At 42.5% G+C, this 18,482-nt stretch overlaps 2 protein-coding genes across 15 annotated transcripts in view; one reads left to right on the top strand and one right to left on the bottom strand.

Moving 5' to 3' along the window:
* Positions 1-7,429: 7,429 nt before the first annotated feature.
* Positions 7,430-18,482, bottom strand: part of LOC147434532 (putative oxidoreductase At4g09670) — a 67,335-nt gene continuing 56,282 nt past the window's right edge. For all 14 annotated transcript variants that reach the window (XM_086490992.1, XM_086490981.1, XM_086490990.1 and 11 more), the window contains 2 exons: positions 8,565-9,061; positions 7,430-8,413 (listed from right to left, as the gene is read on the bottom strand). In XM_086490992.1, coding sequence (XP_086347118.1) covers positions 7,802-8,413; positions 8,565-9,026 — 1,074 coding nt within the window. In that variant the 5' untranslated portion in view covers positions 9,027-9,061 and the 3' untranslated portion in view covers positions 7,430-7,801. The remainder of the gene's footprint in view (positions 8,414-8,564; positions 9,062-18,482) is intronic.
* LOC147434533 (uncharacterized) lies at positions 9,068-17,464 on the top strand. Its single transcript, XM_086490994.1, has one exon. It carries the CDS (start codon positions 10,293-10,295, stop codon positions 11,364-11,366), a length of 1,074 nt encoding a protein of 357 aa, XP_086347120.1. The 5' UTR covers positions 9,068-10,292; the 3' UTR covers positions 11,367-17,464.

Below are 18,482 nucleotides of genomic sequence, written 5' to 3'. Positions count from 1 at the left end.
GCAAGCTAGCACATTTCCAAGTCTTTCCGACTATCAATTCATCTATGTAGCTCCGCTCATATCATTTCACCATATTGTAAAGGAATATGCGAACATCAACAAAACTATATATCAACATTATAGCTCAAATTAGCTTCAATGTTTATCAACCATTTCTTTTATATTTAAAAACCAAATCATTACCATTGCTATTGGATTTTAAAATCAACAACCATTTACTACGTCTACAAACATAATCATTAATAGTTCTATCATTTTCTAATTTTCAAATCTTGGTTCTTGAGTTTTGTTTCATAATATATTGTTATTTAAATATTAAAAATCCAACTCTAGTGTGAGCTTTCACTCTATGCATGATGAGGAATTACCTAATTTATATCTATATAACCTTCAAGTGTGAGTAAACTCTGCACATGACAAGCAATTTCAAATCTCCTAAATCTACGTAAATGAACTTCAAGTGTGAGTCAAACTCTATACATGACAAGTCATTTCACTTCCAAATGTGATTCAAACTCTACAAAAGACAAAAGATTACTATTCTACCTACCTAAATCACCTCCATTGTGAGCATTGCTCTACACTTGGCAAACAACCATGAAATAAATTTACCTAAGTTACTTTTATGTGTGAGTATGGATCTACACAAAGAAGTAATATTAATTTAAGTAGTTAATTTAAAATTACTTTCAAGTGTGAATTTTTTCTACACATGGTAAGCAATCACTAAATCTACTCTGACTAACTTACTTCCAAGTGTGAGTGAAACTCCTCACAAGGCCCTATTAACAATATTTTCTATTCACTCCACTGTTTCTAGCTATCACACTTAAAACTGAAGAGCTTTTAATTTAACTTTTTATTTTTAACTCAAATCAAACTCTTTATTTCTAATTTAAAGCTCAATGACTACAAAAAGATCATCTTTTTTTTTGTTCCTTGGGTTTTAGGGTTCACCTTTGTAGTGAACTCAAGAAAAACCTTTCAAAAAGATGCCCACAATGGTGAGAGGCCCGCGGATGCCTCTGATATAAGTACATATTATGATCGGTTTTTTTTTATCAAACTATATTTCGATCAAATTGTTAGGAAATTATATGAGATGGTGTTTTGTTTATGTGGCACCGTATAATATGTTTGGTTAATCTGGGGTGTTGTACAATATGCTCGATTAAAGTGCACTATACGTACACTGTATAACGTGCAATGCAACTATACTGTATAGCGTGCAATGCAACTACACCGTATAACGTGCAATACGTACAATATGCTCGATTAAAGTGCATTACACTGTATAACGTGCAATGCAACTTAATAGTATAGAGTAAATTAAAAAATTGCTTTCACGCGCGCTAGTGGAGACTCTTCAACCAAGAGTGATCTTGTTTTTAACATCGCACATGAGAGTCAGGATCATCCTTTAACTTCCCATAAACTTTGTTTAATTTGAAATTCGACTCATCATTGCCTACCAATGTGACAGTTGACTAGGGAATGCGCGAGGGGGAAGAGGGTTCTCCAGAGATATTTTGGAGATGAATATGTGGAAAAAGCTATGATGGCTTCTAGGGGCTCAACGCCATCCACATGTTAAGTATGGAGCCTGATTTACCCCTTGTAATTTTTTGTATTGAAACCGCACATTTTTAAGGTCGCCATTATGAGGAGAAGCCATCGTGCGTGAAGAAAAATCACTCACCGGAAAACCAAAAATTCATGGGGTCTCGAGCTTTGTCGGAATATTCCTTTTCGTCGGAATATTATGGCAAGACACAACCAAAAAGTGGCCGAAAAACGGCCGTAGTCAATGTCTTATGGCCATTGGCCGATTTCAAGGTGGACTCGTCTTCTCAAGGGGGGCCACACATAGGTGCATTGGAGATTCCAACTTGGACTTGTCTATACAAGGGGCGGCTACACACGGCTGTCTCTCATGAGAGAGGGAAGCCTTTTTGGTCTATAAAAGAAGGCCTCTTCTACACACAAAAATGGATTGTGGTGCATTGTGAAGTTGATGAGACAAGGTGTGTATAAGGTGGTGAGAGTGAAGCAAGGCGAGAGCTCTATTAAGGGTATAATCCCTTTGTAACCTACTTCTTGTTTGAAGTACTGAAGCTATTGAGTGACTACTTTCCCGTAGATGTAGCTCACATTGGGTGAACCATATATATCATGTGCTCTCTCTCTCTCTCTCTCTCTCTCTCTCTCTCTCTCTCTATAAGCTCTCGTGTGTGAAAATTATCTCTCTTCATTAAGTAAACTACTCTAATATCTACCTAGCTATGTCCTATTTCGTAACATCCTTCTCTCACTTCAAGCCTTCTACTATGGTTAGGTTCTTCTTCAAAGGGATTGGTCGTTCTCTTGGAGATTGATCCATTAGGGGGATTCACTTGAGGAGATAAGTTTGCCATCTCTGTGATCATTTTATCTCTTGTTATCGCTCTAGAAGGGAATCCGGGTGCCTCCCTCTTTAGAATTCTTGTAGGAATCCTCGTGTTTGATGGGAGTATCTGTGGTTCTTCATTGAGCAAATATCAACCTATTTGAATGCAAGCCGTGGATTTGTGTTTGTACAGCTCTTATATGTCTATACTTGTCAACAACTATAGATTTTCATTGATAGTTGACTCCATATGTATAGACATATAAGAGCTTGTAATGCGTCAACTCTTCTGGGTATGGCTCTCAGCACCTATAAAGGTTGACCTCACTGTCATCGATGTATTTATACAATCCTTCACTCTCATGATATCATTCAAACTCTCTCAACAAAATTGGTCTTTTATCAACTGCAAGTTTGGAAGAGCCATTATGGGCGGATGCTCCTATATCATTGGGATCCCTAAGCTTGTATAAGCTGAGTTTGAATCTAAAGTAGACATAATAGATGGGATTAACAACTCTAGCTTGATGTAAGAAGTCTTATTCCAATGTGTTCAAGTGCTTTGGTTAGGGAAAAGTCAAAACTATGTCCAAAATCGCGACCGTTTCCTCTCAAGTCTCTCAATTTTTCACTTTTAGACATCCCTAACTTCTGGATGCATTTTGAGGCCTGAAACAATGTTCTTTTAGTGTTGACTAGAATATTCCATTTTGATAAAATATTATGGCCGGACGACGGACGACGATCGAAAAGTGGTCGGAAAATGGCCAATCGGTTGGTCGGTTGGCAGGTGGCCAGTAGTCAATGACCAGTGGCCGACGGTTCGAAGTCAATGGCCGGTGGCCAATTTCAAGACGGACTTATCTTCTCAAGGGCGGACACACATAGGCGCATTGGAGAGTCCAACTTGGACTTGTCTACACACAGCTAACGTAGCCCTTTTGGCCTCTTCTACACACAAAAGATATTGGGTAGTATTGTGGTGCATTGTGAAGTTGATGTGAGGTGGTGAGAGTGAAGCAAGGCGGGAGCTCCATTAAGGGTATAACCCCTTTGTAACCTACTTCTAGTTTGAAGTACTAAAGCCATTGACCGGCTACTTTTCCATGGACGTAGCCCACATTGGGTGAACCACGTATATCATTTGTGCTCTCTCTCTCTTTCTCTCTACTCTATAATCTCGTGTGTGTGAAAATTATCTCTCTCCATTAAGTAAATTACTCTAATATCTCTTAGCTACGTGCTATTTCCTAACACCACACACTCAATGTTGGAAGCCAAGGTCATCACACCAATCTAGATACCCCAGTCTTGGACTTTGAGAAGTGTACTAAGTCTAGCCCTCATAACTATCCTCTAGCATGACTGTTGTATGCGGTATACCGACCACAATGATTGTGAATGACACGTAGGGGGTAGGGGTAATGGTGGAGAAGCAAGACCTTGAGCATAGGTCTGCATACATCGGTCCCCATCCTTTGAGCTCCCCACATAGCCCTAGGCCACACAAGTTTGAACCGGGGCATGGAATAGAATATATTGTGGTTGCCAATGTTGACACATACACAAAATTACTAGATACAAGTTAAAGTACTAAGACTTCATGAACTAAAGAGTAGTCCACAAAACTTCCCCCCCCCCCCCCCCCCCCCCCCAAAAAAAAAACAAACAAACAAACAAACAAACAAACAAGCAAACAAAAATTATGTTTCCTCACGTAATTTTAAGAAGAGTGGACCATAGGATTTTCCTCCCTCCCCCTTACTTATCGATAGTGGATAAGAAATCAAACTTGATCCATCCATACGGATGGTCTTACCTCCTTAATCTTTTTATAGAGGATACCTTGGTTGGAAGATTCTCCCACTTGGCCTAAGCTAGGATACTAAAAAGACAACACTCAGCTATGGGTAGGTCTTACCCTCATACTTCATAATCATGTCTAAGGTAGCACCTAAACATTTCAACCCATTGCTATAAGCAAAACATCATGGGCTTCATTTGATACAACATTGGGTTGAAAATCATTAGTAGAGTAATCATGTCATATCTATCACGATCTTTCATTGGCATCGGACTCTGTAAGTACACCACAGATGTGTAAGATCCATGTTTATATTGTTTGTGTCTGCTAACGGCGAATCAATCATACTATAGTTCACATCATACACAAAAATGTTCAACATATATATAACAAAGAAAAATATTTGTTAGGTTAGAAAGGGTTAATTAAAATAGCATCCATGATAATAAGAGAAAATGACACAAGAAATAACCCAAAACAAATACGACTTGCAAAAGTGGTGATTATCCATAACAAAAAAGTGAGAGGAAGGGGAACCAAGCTTCTTACTAATGGATGGCCATTTCATCTACACAGTTGTTGACCACCATCTTTCACAAAAGGCCGGGACGCAAAACTCACAAAAAACAATCAACATGGTGAGCAAGAAGCTCTCAAGCTTAGTATAGGGAGTCTTGTAGTACGAGCACAGATTCACTTGGTAACAAGTGGCCCTTGTTCACACAATGGTACTGCCTTATCAAAAAACATAAGAAAGCAAAGCCAAGTGCCAAAACTTGCAAGCCTTTTGCCATAAACGCAGCTCATGAGAAAACAAAGTCCCATTGTGTTGCAAAATAAATTTTTACTGAATGTCAAGATGGCATATAGCTCCAAGATATGTTGCATAAGAAATTTTTACTGAATGTTAAAGATGGTAGCATAGCTCCCTTTTGGGATTAGTAGACTTTACCTCCCAATAAAGATGAAGATTACTTTTCAATTATGGGTGCAGGTATTTCATCCCTTTGTAGAGTTGCACTTTGGATGTATCCATGTTTCTCCTATTCAAATATAAAAAGTGCAAGATTATTGAAGTGAGTATTTTGCTTTCCCATAATCAGCACAATGCAACTAAAACTTTGTTATTCACAAAAGCTTTCACAAAAACAAGGGTAGTCTGCATTTTCATGCTAAACACACTCATTACATACACATTGGAAGAATTTGAATTAAGGCATGCAAGACACGCTTGATTGTCAATGTGATTTGGATGCACTCCTGCTAGTTCTCTAAATAAGCAAATGCCTTCGATGCAGACAACAATTTCAAAGCAAAAGGAGTAGGCACATATGGGTTGTCATTGAGCTTGCAAATTCTCTTATGTAGAAATTCTCTTTTGCTTCATAGTGGACTTCTTCCTTGCAAAGTTTCTAGAAGAAGGCAACTCACAGGCATGATTCTAAGGAGCCCTTGAGGATGGCCCTATATGCAGTGTATCAAGCTGCCTCAGGTCAATGGGTTCACACCTCTCTATCCATGGCACATAGCTTTGAGTGGCCACTCTCAATAGCACAATTTCTCTATTTTAATGAAATATAAGTTCTTGAAAAGCTGAAACGTAGACGTGGGTTCTCCATGGTTTCGGAGAGCAAATGTGGCCTCCTCTTGTAGAGCCCTCTTCCCATATCCATTTTAGCCCAGCCTTATGATATTTGCAGCACATATCCACTTCTGCAAGACAAAGACCTTGATGTTGCACAAAGCTGTGTTGACTTCGCGACAGATACAAATCATTGTCCCCATCAACATACTGTCAAAAACATGGAGAGTATCATGCTCATTCAAAGTGGTATGGGGTAGGACAATGTTATGCAGCTCTGCAATCCAATATGTCTGTAGTGGTAGATATGGCAAGTTAAGTGGCTCTTTTGATTGAAATCAGGGTGCACATTGCCCGACCCGCAATTCATTTGCACATAATGTGGAAGGCCATTTCTTCGTATCAACCAACCTGAAACCATTGCACTACCCTTTTTGTTAGGGCAGTGCCTACAAAAAACTAATGAGCAACCACCATGAGTGCACGAAATGCTGGATCTTGGCCATGTCATGTTAGGAGCAATTGGATCGATGGCAGCCTCCTCCTTCACCAGGCATGGGTACCCCTTCTCACCCCACAAGACAGGCTGCTTATCCCCAACTTACATCGTCCCTGAGGGCCACTTGGTGTCCTCCCTTTGGCTTCTGCTCGCACTTCCTCTAGGCAAGGTCTGCAAGCGATCTCTCTATTCCATTTGATGGCAATTTGGTCTGTTCCAACACCTTCCAAAATTTGAGTGATCTTTGTAAGTAAGATTCAAATCTCATGTTTGAAAGTAATTCCATAAGAAGCTGCTGAAGGTGAGTTTGGCAGCGGGAGCCCGAAAACGGCAAGCAAGCAAGGTTTTCTCCATCTAAGCTCACTCACATGGTTTCTGCAACATTCATAGCTAGCCAACCTCGCCAACCAGGAACCGCGAACCAAGCGGCTAAGATAATCTCCTCGAGAGTGGAAGTTCCAACCGAAACATTGGCCATCTTTTTTATCACCGTCTTTCACAAATTTTCTCGCCCCAAACAAGGGCAGCACCAATATATGACGTAACAGTAAACATGGTGAGCAAGAAAACACTTATAGCAGGAGTGCAGATTCACTTGAAATTAAAATAAAATACAAGTTGCTGTGGTGTTGGAGGCACAGTGCTTGTTCCTTGACAAAGACCTGTGTTTCCACAATGGGTTTAACAATAGGCAGGGCCCATAACGGCTAGGTTTTTTTTTGTTTGCTCCAAAGAGCTACTTGTCAATGCCACTAATAAAATCTGTAAGCCTGTGCACGACTTCACACTTGCGCAGAACGAAAGAAAGAAAGAAAGAGAGAACTATGAGCAATGCAAGGCATGCACGACTCAGGAGTTCACAAGAAAAATCACATGCCCCTCCCCGGAGAAAGAGGGGCATGCACTGCATGCTAAGCGAGCAAAATCACATCCAGCTAGTACATACACAGACGAAGTGTCCATGATGATCGATAGACATACGACATGAAATGACGGTTTCAAGCACATGCAAAAACATCCTCTTAAGGTTAGCTTAAGAGGATGACAAGCTTAACACATAAGAGGAATGTGATCAATCACCTCGTCTAAAACGCTTGCATCATTTGACACAAAAATTACGCTACCCCCACAAGTTACTTTCACATTTACGGTTCACAATTTACAGCAAATGCAACTTTTTCTTGTAGAATGAAAGGGTGATGAAAGATCTTACAAGGACTTTTTCCAACCAAACAACAAAAGTGTTCCTATTCCAGAAAGCTTGCTCAAGGGTAAGCAACAGGTATCATGCAAGTATTTTCACTCTTTTGGAATACTTGCAAAGAACATACCTGCCACCAATAGCAGAAGCATAAGTACAATGAAACATTGGCACCCAGTTTGAATACATGCAGTTACTGCAATAACTGCATCAGATAGTTGAGCCATATCGAAGAATTGACCATCTACAATACCCTTTGGATCTGGATCAGTAATGACTTTTTCTCAATATACATAAAGATTAAACATTTCGATACCCTTAGCACAACCTCAACCTTTTAATGCAATGGTTGTACAGTCCTGCGCAATAGACAAATTTACAGCGTCAATCAACTGCTGAGTCTTCATTGCTATAGTGGACCATAGGGGATCCACACCTGTTGAGCCATTCTCGATCCCTTTAACGAGACTCAAGAACCTTTCAACCATGAGGCTCTCTTGAAAGCGATCTGTGTTAACTTCAAATTCTTTGATGTCTGGTGCCCAGCCTATATCCATGTCTTCAAATGTGCTGAGACCATAAAGCTTGAAGTCTCCTGTATCAATATTGGGCATTTCCAATGTGCCGTTACTCCCATAAAGAGTTAATTTCACATTGAAATCTGCATAGAATGAGCAACTAAATGTAGCCACCCGCCCATCGTCCCAAGCAAAAGAAGCACCACAACTTGCGATCACCCCATCTTTGGTAAACTTGGTTCCTGGGAGTGCAGTAACACTTGAGGGTAAATTGTAGTCGTTAGCCCAAAGGATTCCTCGAGCACAATACCAGCCCAGATCACCAAGTGCTCCTAATGCATCCAAATCTGGCTTCACTCGTATATTTTCCGTGAAAAATCCTGGTGAGTGAGCTTCCATAGGAACCAAAAAGGTTGAATGCACCTGAAATAAGTAGGCAAAGTGAGCTAGTAAAGAGGCGAGTGCCACCATGATGAATAATGGCCAACATCACATGTGCCCATCTAAACTGAAATGCCTCTTAATTATGAATGTGCTGAATAAACAAATCATTCAATGCAAACTAAAATACCACCTCTAAGATGTCTCCAAAAAGCTCTCTATTTTTGAGGATCTCCTTCACCTTTGCTGCCCGCGGATGGTGCATCCACATTGTACAGTCCATCAATTGCACACCCTGTTTCTTGCAAGCTGTAATAATCCTGCTCAGATCTTCAGCTGTCAAAGCCGGAGGCTTTTCAATTAGAATGTGCTTCTTCTTGTCAGCAGCTTTGAGTGCCCACTCTAAATGCAGAGCTGTTGGAAGAGGAATATATACCACATCCACCTTTTCATCATCAAGAACACCTTGATAACTTCCATATATTTTTGAACCAGTTGGGAAATTAGCCTCCTTGGCAAAACCTTGTGCTCTCTCTATAGATCTGCTGCCAATAGCATACAAGGATGCACCTGGTGTTGTAGAGATAGCTGCAGACATTTTCTTCGCGATTGTGGCGCATCCAAGAATGCCAAAGCGAACCACCTCATCACCCATTTTAATTCAAACTAAAGTGTCCAAGCTTTGCCTACCTGCACAGAGCAGCAGAATCCGCGTGCTTGGTTAATTATTATTATTTTGAGGTCAAACACAACATTTTCAACAATAACATCTCTCTCTATGAATTCCCGGAAGATTAGGGCCAAGGTCTCTGTACCACATGAGATTATTTGTGCAGAGCTTGCTGCTCCCTGCTGGTCATAGAGGCACTTACCAGATCTGTCTCTTTCATACACAGTATCTCGGATCTCCCCAAAGATAGATATGCTCGTCTAGCTTTGGAGTCTAGACACATCTTGTTGGTATGCACAAATCGCATCCTGGTTTCAGCTACATGGTTTTAGTATGGACAGACTACCCCCCTTCCAGTACTCGTGGATGCACTCTCCTTGGCCCTTACACGGACCGAGATTACCCGCCTCATCAGACAGAATTTGGTTCAACTAGACACCAGGAGGACATGGACAGAGCGACACGAGAGCTTGGCACGATGATGGCTTTCTACAGAGAGCATCTTCTCTAGCTCACAGAGGATGGATATATGATCAGACTTGCCTACATGGACACTCATTCATCCCATGAGAGCTGGAGAAGAGCTCAAGAAGAGCTGCGCAGACACAGGGAGAGTCTCTTGAGCTGCGCAGACACAAGGAGAGTCTCTTGAGGAGATTAGATAGTGGGAGACATTCACAAAGGGAAATCATTGAATTCTTTAGAGCGGAGATTCAGCAATCAGATGAGCAGACTTCAAAGCCCACCTATACCAGAGGAATATTGAATGATGGAGCCATTGAGCTTGGGAGAGTAAGACGCCCATGTCTACGAGGCCACCACGACATCGACGGAGGCTTCCATCAGAGGATCGGGACTATTCTAGCACAATATGGGAGATGTCCAGTCACCTATTTACTAGCATGGACATTGCCGAGACTCTTCAGTGATTGATGCAATACATCCTCGGACAGCGCCTGATGCCAGGATTGTATCAGTTTTGTCTCACATGTCATTTTGGCCTTTTGAAGACGTTTAATATAATATTTCATCTCTCTCTCTCTCTCTCTCTCTCTCTCTCTCTCTCTCTCTCTCTCTCTCTCTCTCTCTCTCTCTCTCTCTCTCTCTCTCTCTCTCTCCACACCACAGTGGGTCAGACGGTCAGCTCCTGCATTTACTTATGGCCATCAGCCAGTGGAGTATACAGATGCATACACATACCTGGGGTTGGTCTTTAGCAGCCCAGGGTTTTCTTTGAGGAGAGCAGCAAAGATGAGACTGACAAGAGCACATATAGCTTTGGGGAGATTAGAGAGGATGTGTTCACAGATCCAATTTCAAGAACCTCGTACAAAGCTTTGGCTCTTCGATACCTTAGTGACCTCAGCCATGCTATATGGAGTTCAGATATGGGGCCCTTCTGTGGCTCATAGCAGTCGCCCTAGTAGTACTGATGGGTGGAGATGCATGGAGAGACCTCTGGTTTCCATGATTTCGCGGATGATTAGAGCCAAAGCCTCAGTACCACATGAGATTATCTGCGCAGAGCTGGCTGCCCCCCCGCTGGTGGTAGAGGCACTAACTAGATCAGTCTCCTTTTTACATAGCATCTGGGAGCTCCCCAGAGACAGGTATGCACGTTTAGCACTGGAGTCTTCTCGACAGCTGGCTTCACAGGGAGATACAGCATGTTGGTATGCACAGATGACCTCTTGGTTCCAGATTCATGGTTTTAGCATAGACAGGCTACCACCCTTCCAGTATTCGCTGGATGCACCCTCCTTGTCCCTTACTCGGACAGAGGTTAGCAGACTCATCAGACAGGATGTGACTCAGCTCAATACCAGGACGACTTGGATAGAGCCGACCCATGAGCTACGCACGAAGATGTCTTTCTACAGGGAGCATCTTCTCCAGCTCACAGAGGATGGTTTTGTGACTAGACCTAGCTACATGGACACACACCTGTCATATGGCTTACGATGTGCCATTGGTCAAATACGCACATCTTCTCATCAGCTGGAGATTGAGGTGGGTAGATTTAGCAGAGTACCAGCAGAGGCCAGGATATGTCAGTTATTCCATTTGGAGCCAGAGACAGAGCTGCACTATATATGCTATATATGCCATTGCCCAGTTTACTATGAGATACGAGGCCGTTTTCATTGCCTCTTTAGGGATGGTTTTGGGCCGCTATCTCGAGTTATGAGGTACCAGGATCAGAGATGCCTTGGGCTATTCTTGCTAGAGCTGCGCAGACATAGAGAGAGCCTCTTGAGGAGATCAGATAGGGGTAGACAGTCCCAGAGGGAGATCACTGATTTCTTTCGTGTGGAGACGCGCTAGTCAGAGGAGTAGGATCCAGGGCAACCTCCAGGACCTACCTGCACTAGAGGTATACTGATTGACAGGGCCATGGAGCTCGAGAGATCTAGACGCCCGCGATTGCGAGGATCATCACTACATCGACGGAGGATTCATCAGAGGATCGGGATCATTCTAGCACGATATGGGAGACGCCCAGCCAGAGTGCTTACTATGGAGGACATTGATGAGATTCGCCAGTGGCCGATGCTGGACATCTTGGGACCCTGATGTGCAGATGCTCCCTCACCCTCAGTTTCTTCATGTGCATGAGTTTGTATCATTGGATTATTGTACTGGCTAGAGAGTCTCTAGTCAATGCCCCCCCCCCCCCCGCTTGTCACTACAGCTTTCAGTCTAGTTTTTCTTTCATAGTTTTTTCATCTTTTCAGTTCTACATACAGTGTATCAGATACACCATTTTGTAACCGTGATGGTCTCATAGGTCATTTTGGCCTTTTGTAGACGTAAATATATCATTTCATTTCATTTCATTTCTCTCTCAATCTCAATCTCAATCACAACCCAAGCCTCCTTGGATGCAATCTCATCTACAAATGCAATGCTAACATAGACCTCTTTACAAAAGTGCATTTGCTTTTCCGAAAAGCAATCTGCTTTCTCAAAAAGCATTTGGCTTTTTTCAAAGTTTCTTCTGAACCCATCTTCATTCAAGTGCTTGCTCATTTCTTGTGCACAGTTCTAACTCAGTTTGGAATTTTTTCTCCTAACTATGGACTATTCCCTTTCTGATGCCCCCGTCACCCACCTTGTCGCATCAGGAATACCCATCACCTAGTCCCTTCTCACCGAACTTACGGTACAATCTCCTTCATGATGCTCTGTCACCCATCCCATGATGCATCACAGATGTCCGTTTCGGATGGTCGAATACTTCGTCCCAATGCTCCCTGCCACCCATCCAATGTGGCGCATCACAAGTACCCATTCTTGGTGGCCCTACAGATATTCCCGTTCACAGTGCTCTTGTCATTACTCTAAATGACGTACTAGAAATATATGTACTCGGCTGTCTCCAATGAGAAAAACCCTCACTTATAATTCTAATAATTTATTTAGAATTATTTTTCGTGGTGTCTCAAGCAAGAAAACCCTCACTTACAAATCCAATAATTCATTTAGAATTATATTTTTATCAGATAAAGCTAATTTAGCAAGAAACAACCCATCTTCTGGTCCCCACTACTATGTCGATCTTCTCTCTCGTCCCTTTTGATCAATATTCTATATACTTTCAGCTTAAAGATATCAGAGAGCCTCTCTTTTTCTGCAAAGGAGAGCGATTCTGGGAAAGGAACAGGAAGAACCATGACAAGTCAAGGGAGACTGTTGAAGAAGAACTTCAACAGGTATGAGTTCAACTAGCAGAATTGCAACAACTTCTCACGATGTCGGTTGTCTAGAAGGCTTTGGACGGAATCAAGAAGACGCAAGGAACATATGCCGATGGGCGTCAGGAAAAAACTACCGGTGGTAACAACCCATAAGAGGAAAACACGGAAGGTGGTGTCACAATGCTCATGGGATCTTTGGATCGAAACAAATGGCCTACGAAGAGCAAGGGCCAAGAAAAAGAACTTCTTTGTTGAATGAAAGCAAAGATGTCTCCATCTCTTCCCCGTCATGCTCTCCTCATTATACTACTTCTACTTCTCGTACAATATCTGAACCTTGTTCTAAGAAGAGAACGTCTACTAGTTCCTTACAAAATACTAAGGAGAAACTCAAGTTCAAAAAATACCACTCCAAGCGTCACCACAAGATGCCTTGTTTTCAAATCCGATGATAAGGACATCAAGTTTGATAGTTACACAGGATGGAGAGATATCTCTTAGGGACTGTCTTTTATCAAACAGTTTGAAGTTGCTTTTGCCAAAGAAAACTTTACTGAAGAATCCAAGGTGCGTCATGTCGGGATGTATCTCAAGGAAACGACAAGCAACTGGTGGTTGGCCAAGATTTTCAAGAAGGTACACAAGCTAAAACATGAACTCAATTCAAAGCTGAATTTTACGAACAATTCCTTCCGCCCGACTTCGAGAAGGACATCCAAAAGGAACAAGATGCGCTCGCCCAAAAGGAACATGAGAAAGTCATGGCCTATATCGACAAGTAATGGTCGGTTCTTATAAAAGTTAATCCTTTCACATGAAGATCTCCGACGAGGAAAAGATGCGGAAATTCGAAACGAGACTTCAACCACTGCTTCCAAAGAGTATGAAGGTGTATCCACATGATACCCTTGAGCGGATGATGGAGTCGGCAATCATTGCCAAGGATCGAAATTCCACCGGTACCCCTAGAAGGATGGAACAAAGCACCTACCATGCAAGACAAAGAGAGCGTCCCCTTGAGGACCCAGACCAGCCTAAAAAGCTAGACCGGAAAGCAACTTAAGTATCATTCAACCACCCACGTCCAAACCTTCAAAAAGCAAGGAAAATGTTTCTATTGAGGAGAGAAAGGGACTACCCTCTTCAACAACAACGGCAAGAACACGCATCTTCGAAGAAAGAACAAATGATAGAAGGAACCCGCTCCACCGAGCTTGAATTCTATTCCTGACATACAAGAGAATGCAGAAACAAAGAAAGGGAAGAGTCACCTTCTAAAGGGCTCGGGATCTCTAAATAACCAGTCGGTATTGATCCTTTAAGATCCAGGATCAATGGACAACTTTATCTCATTGGATACTGCAGAACGCTTGAGCCTCACGTCGCCTCAGCTAGGAATTGCGGTCATATTTGGATTGGCATTTGAGGGGCTCACACCAACGCAACTCCCATGCAAGGACAGCTCAATCTTTAGATTGGCAAGTACAAGGACATAGAATCATTCTTGATGGCACCCATCAAGGGATGTGATATCATCTTGGGTATGCCATGGCAGTTCCACATGCGACTGGTCCCAGACTATGTGGACAAGGCCCTCATTTTTGAGCATGAGGGTAAGAGCATTAAAATTTTTGTTGATGATGGGGATTGGCTATTCCCTATTGTAAGCCATATCTCCATTAGAAAGGAAATAAAGAAGTGCATTTCTACTTACTTGATTTTTGCACAGGAAAACGATAAAACTAACGAGGATTCACTCTCGAGTTTTGAAATTTAAACATTTCAATTTATTGAAAGGTACAAGGACTGTTTCACGGAAACTCTTCCTGATAATCTACCTCTGGAATGTCTAGAGATCATCGCATTGATCTCATACCGGGTTGCTCATCAAGAGGAAATTTGGAAGCAAGTCAATGAGCGTTTGGAAAAAGGCCTAGTACGACCAAGTACTCCACCCTCCTGCTCTCCATTTCAACTGGTGCAGAAGAAAGATGGCACGCTTCGAATGTGCATAGGCTATTGATCTCTAAACAAGATCACCATCAAGAACTGCTTTCCGATTCCTCGGATTGATGGTATTCTTGATAAGTTGTAGGGTGCAAGCATAGACTTAAAGAGTGGGTATCATCAGATACGAATCGCCCCTGAGGATGTCCATAAGACTACTTTTCGCACTACCTTTGGACTCTATGAATTTTTGCTATTGCCTTTCGGCTTGGCCAATGCTCCTATCACGTTCAATCGAATGATGGCTCAGATTTTCACTCTACACCGAGCTCTTAAAAGAGTATTCTTTAATGACATACTCGTCTTTTCGAAGATGGAGGAGGAACTTGGATTCAACGTTTCACGAACAGCGAAAGCATGAAGTGCACGTAAATGCAATGCAAAGTGAGTTCTTTTTCACACAGTGTCACGTGCACATCTAACCCTATGTGCATGTGGACAAGCTACTTCAAGTCAAGGGTTCAAGTCAGCTTAGGAAGTGTTATGGCACCTTTGTGAGCTTGTGTGCAGGCCGTGCATATCCAGGCACTTAGAGTAGTTGCATATCCTCTGGTTGCACACAGCATGATCATCAGCATTACAGTCAGTAGCCATCATGAGCATTTTACAGTGCACAGAATCCATTTTCCCCATTTTAGCCATTTTTCACTTATTATTAATAAGTGACTGTTGGGAAACTGGGTAGGGCATTTTTTATAAGTTAATATATAAGAAAGCTAGCGCTTGCACTTTCTGGCAGAAGAGGCAGTAGAGATCCAACATACGGCAGGGCACCTTCTCAGCAAGACCGGCGGAACTCCCTAGCGTTTTCTGCAACAGATCTGCCTTGGCATTTTTGCTACAGTGCACCTGACGTTTTCAGCAGTACCACATCAGCCTTGTGTTTTTAAAAACTACACATTGCTCTAGCGTTTTGCAAATTTCTGGCAACAGATCAGCCCCAATCATCAGCGTTTTCTATTTTCAGCCCTTAGACTCCGCAATAGCAGCCCCAAACCTCGCAGATCTCACCTTCCCGCAACAAATCCTCGCCGCACGGTCAGATCAACCAACATTTTCAGTTTCAGCCTGCTGTTCACAGATTTCAGCATCTGCGTTTCCAACGCATCGTCGTCGCCATCGCCGTCCTCGCCGACACAATGTCAGAATTCAGCAGATTTGCAGATTTCAGCCCCTAGTGTAATTTTCAGATTTCAGCCCGTCTCGTTGCCGTCATCATTGTCGTCGACATCGTCAGCAAGTCCATTGCATCTAGACCACTGTACCAGATTTGTGCAATCAATAGCATAGACCTCTCTCGCCATAGAGAGTGGGCCCTTGGAGGAGGGTTTCACAAAATTCTGGTATCGTATTCTTTTCTCTCTCTCTCTTAGTCTCAACACCTTCATTCACAATGTCATTCACTTTGTTTGTGATCATTTTCACTCTCTCACTAAAGGAACCGAAGGCTCTCCCTTCCTAAGTAAAAGGAACCCTTGAGCACAGTTCGGAGCACTCATCTTGAGCAAAGTTCAACATTCACTTCCGTTGCACCTTACACATAGATACACTATGTCGGCTATATAGTTTCTCACAACCAAGTGAGTATGGATCCAGCAAAGATCCAAGTGGTACAGGAATGGCCAACTCCCACTGCGGTACATCATGTAAGTAGCTTTTTAGGATTGTGTTCCTGTTATCAGAGGTTTCTCCGACGCTTTGCTCATGTAGCAGGACCACTCCATGACCTAACATAGAAGAAGATCCCATTCCGATGGGGCTCGAGACAACAAGGCAGTGTTGTAGGAAACAGCAAGAAACGCCAGCATGGGATGTAAGAAACATCGAAACACTGAGTCAGCAGCCTGAAACACGGTTTTTGTGTCTGAAATGTTTCAGATGAGCCTATGTTACACGACGTGGCATTTTGGGTACAAAGAAACGGCCCTTGAAAGGTTTCAAGCAGCTGAGAAACAGTAAAAGGGATGTTTTTTAAAACCTTTCTTTATTATCATAAAGGATAGTTTCCCAGATGTGGGATAGTTTCCCAAATGTAGGATAGTTTATTATCATATAGGATAGTTTCCCCAATGTTTATTATCGTATAGGATAGTTTATTAAGTTTCCCAAATGTGTATAGTAGAACACCAGTAGTGACGTGGCGTTTCCCTGTTTCAACCCTTTCGAACTTTGTCTCCCTTTCCGTTTTTGTTTTTTCCACGTTTCCGTTTCCCGTTTCCTCTGAAAATAGCACTCTGCATCCTGTGGGGCCTAAACTGAAACTCGGTGTAAACGACCCTCACCCTGTAGCTCGAAAAATAGGGAGGGTACAGTGTCTAAGCAAGCCCGAACTGCGATGAGGACCTCCAATCACGTGAAGGCCCCCATCCATTTGGGCGCTGCTGACTCGAGAGGTGTGAGCCACTCAGCTGGTACTGCCTCTGTGATGTCCTGACACATACTCTGCACCCCTCTCATGCCCTATAGCTGGATGCTCAGAAGCTCCTCTGACAAGCCTGAGAACTGTAGCCAGTCACCTAAAGTGCGTCCTGGCCCCTCTTCCATGGGACCTCAAGAAATATAAGGCCTACTACCAACCAAGTGGCCTCTCTGATGTTGGGTTAAAGGCCTAAATAACCCCTTTTTGTACATTTTTATACTTTGTCCAGGTTCATATTGAACCTGGACACATTTTTTAAAGGTCACTTATAATAAAAGTGGGAAAACCCAAAACTCACTTATTGACTTTTCCCCAAAAACGTGAGCTCTTTCTCTTCTGCTAGCGCTTCCTCTCCTGCTGGCCTTCGCCTCCCCTCTCTGCACACACACTGCACTTCCTCGCGTGCTCTTTCACTTGCACACACCGCCACACGCTCATCAACTGGTATCAGAGCCCGATTAGGGTTTGTCCCAAACCTGCAAACGCTGAATTTCAGCCAAGAAGGTCAACTTTCACGCGAGATTTTGCAATTTCGTTGCCAAAGGACTCGTCCCCGGACACTAGAGAGCTCCCGGCAACCAAAATTGACCTAAAACAGGCTGAAATTAGGTCAAAAATAGAAAATTACAAGTCATGATAGCAAAATACAGGTTTTGCAAATGATGTATTAAGGTGAGGGAATACTTTTGCTAAGTCCCTGCTACCCGAAAACCCTAAAATTGCCGAAAAACAAGCCCTAAAACAGGTGTTTTAAGCAAATTTCATATTTACGCAGGTTTTTGCAAGTGTTTTTATGGTGCGATTACATTGGGGGAAGTGCAAATTGATGCAATCTACGCACATTTGACAAATTTTGTCGATGTGTGGCTCAATTTCATGCAATTTTGATGCCACAAATTGGGGCTTTTGCGGTTACATGCTTCTAAAGGCTGTGTATTAGCCTTATGTATGTCTTCTCAGGTTAAAAACAACTAAATTTGTTGTTTTCGAGCACAAATTCGCTCGCTGAAATTTCCTACGCATAAATTTCAGATTGGATTTTGTGCCCAAAACGACCTATTTTGCCCCAAATTGCTCTTGTGACCATTTGGAGCTGTAGTGCACATTTCTGTGAGGCTATACTTCGATTTTTGTGCATTTTGCTCAAAAATTCAGCGTATTATCTCTCTTATTTCGTGCAACTATGGCCTCATCTTCTTCAGATGTGAAGAACCTCTTCGAGATTAGGAGATTCGATGGAACAGGTTTTGATCTTTGGAAAGATAGGATTCAGGGAATCCTATTCCTTAAGGATTGCGAAGGGGCACTTGAACAGGT

Source organism: Adiantum capillus-veneris, chromosome 19 (assembly GCF_014529385.1).
Source record: "Adiantum capillus-veneris isolate H3 chromosome 19, ASM1452938v2, whole genome shotgun sequence".
NCBI lineage: Eukaryota > Viridiplantae > Streptophyta > Polypodiopsida > Polypodiales > Pteridaceae > Adiantum > Adiantum capillus-veneris.
The sequence above is the reverse complement of the archived record's forward strand: the minus strand, read 5'-3'. Positions and strand labels throughout refer to the sequence as shown.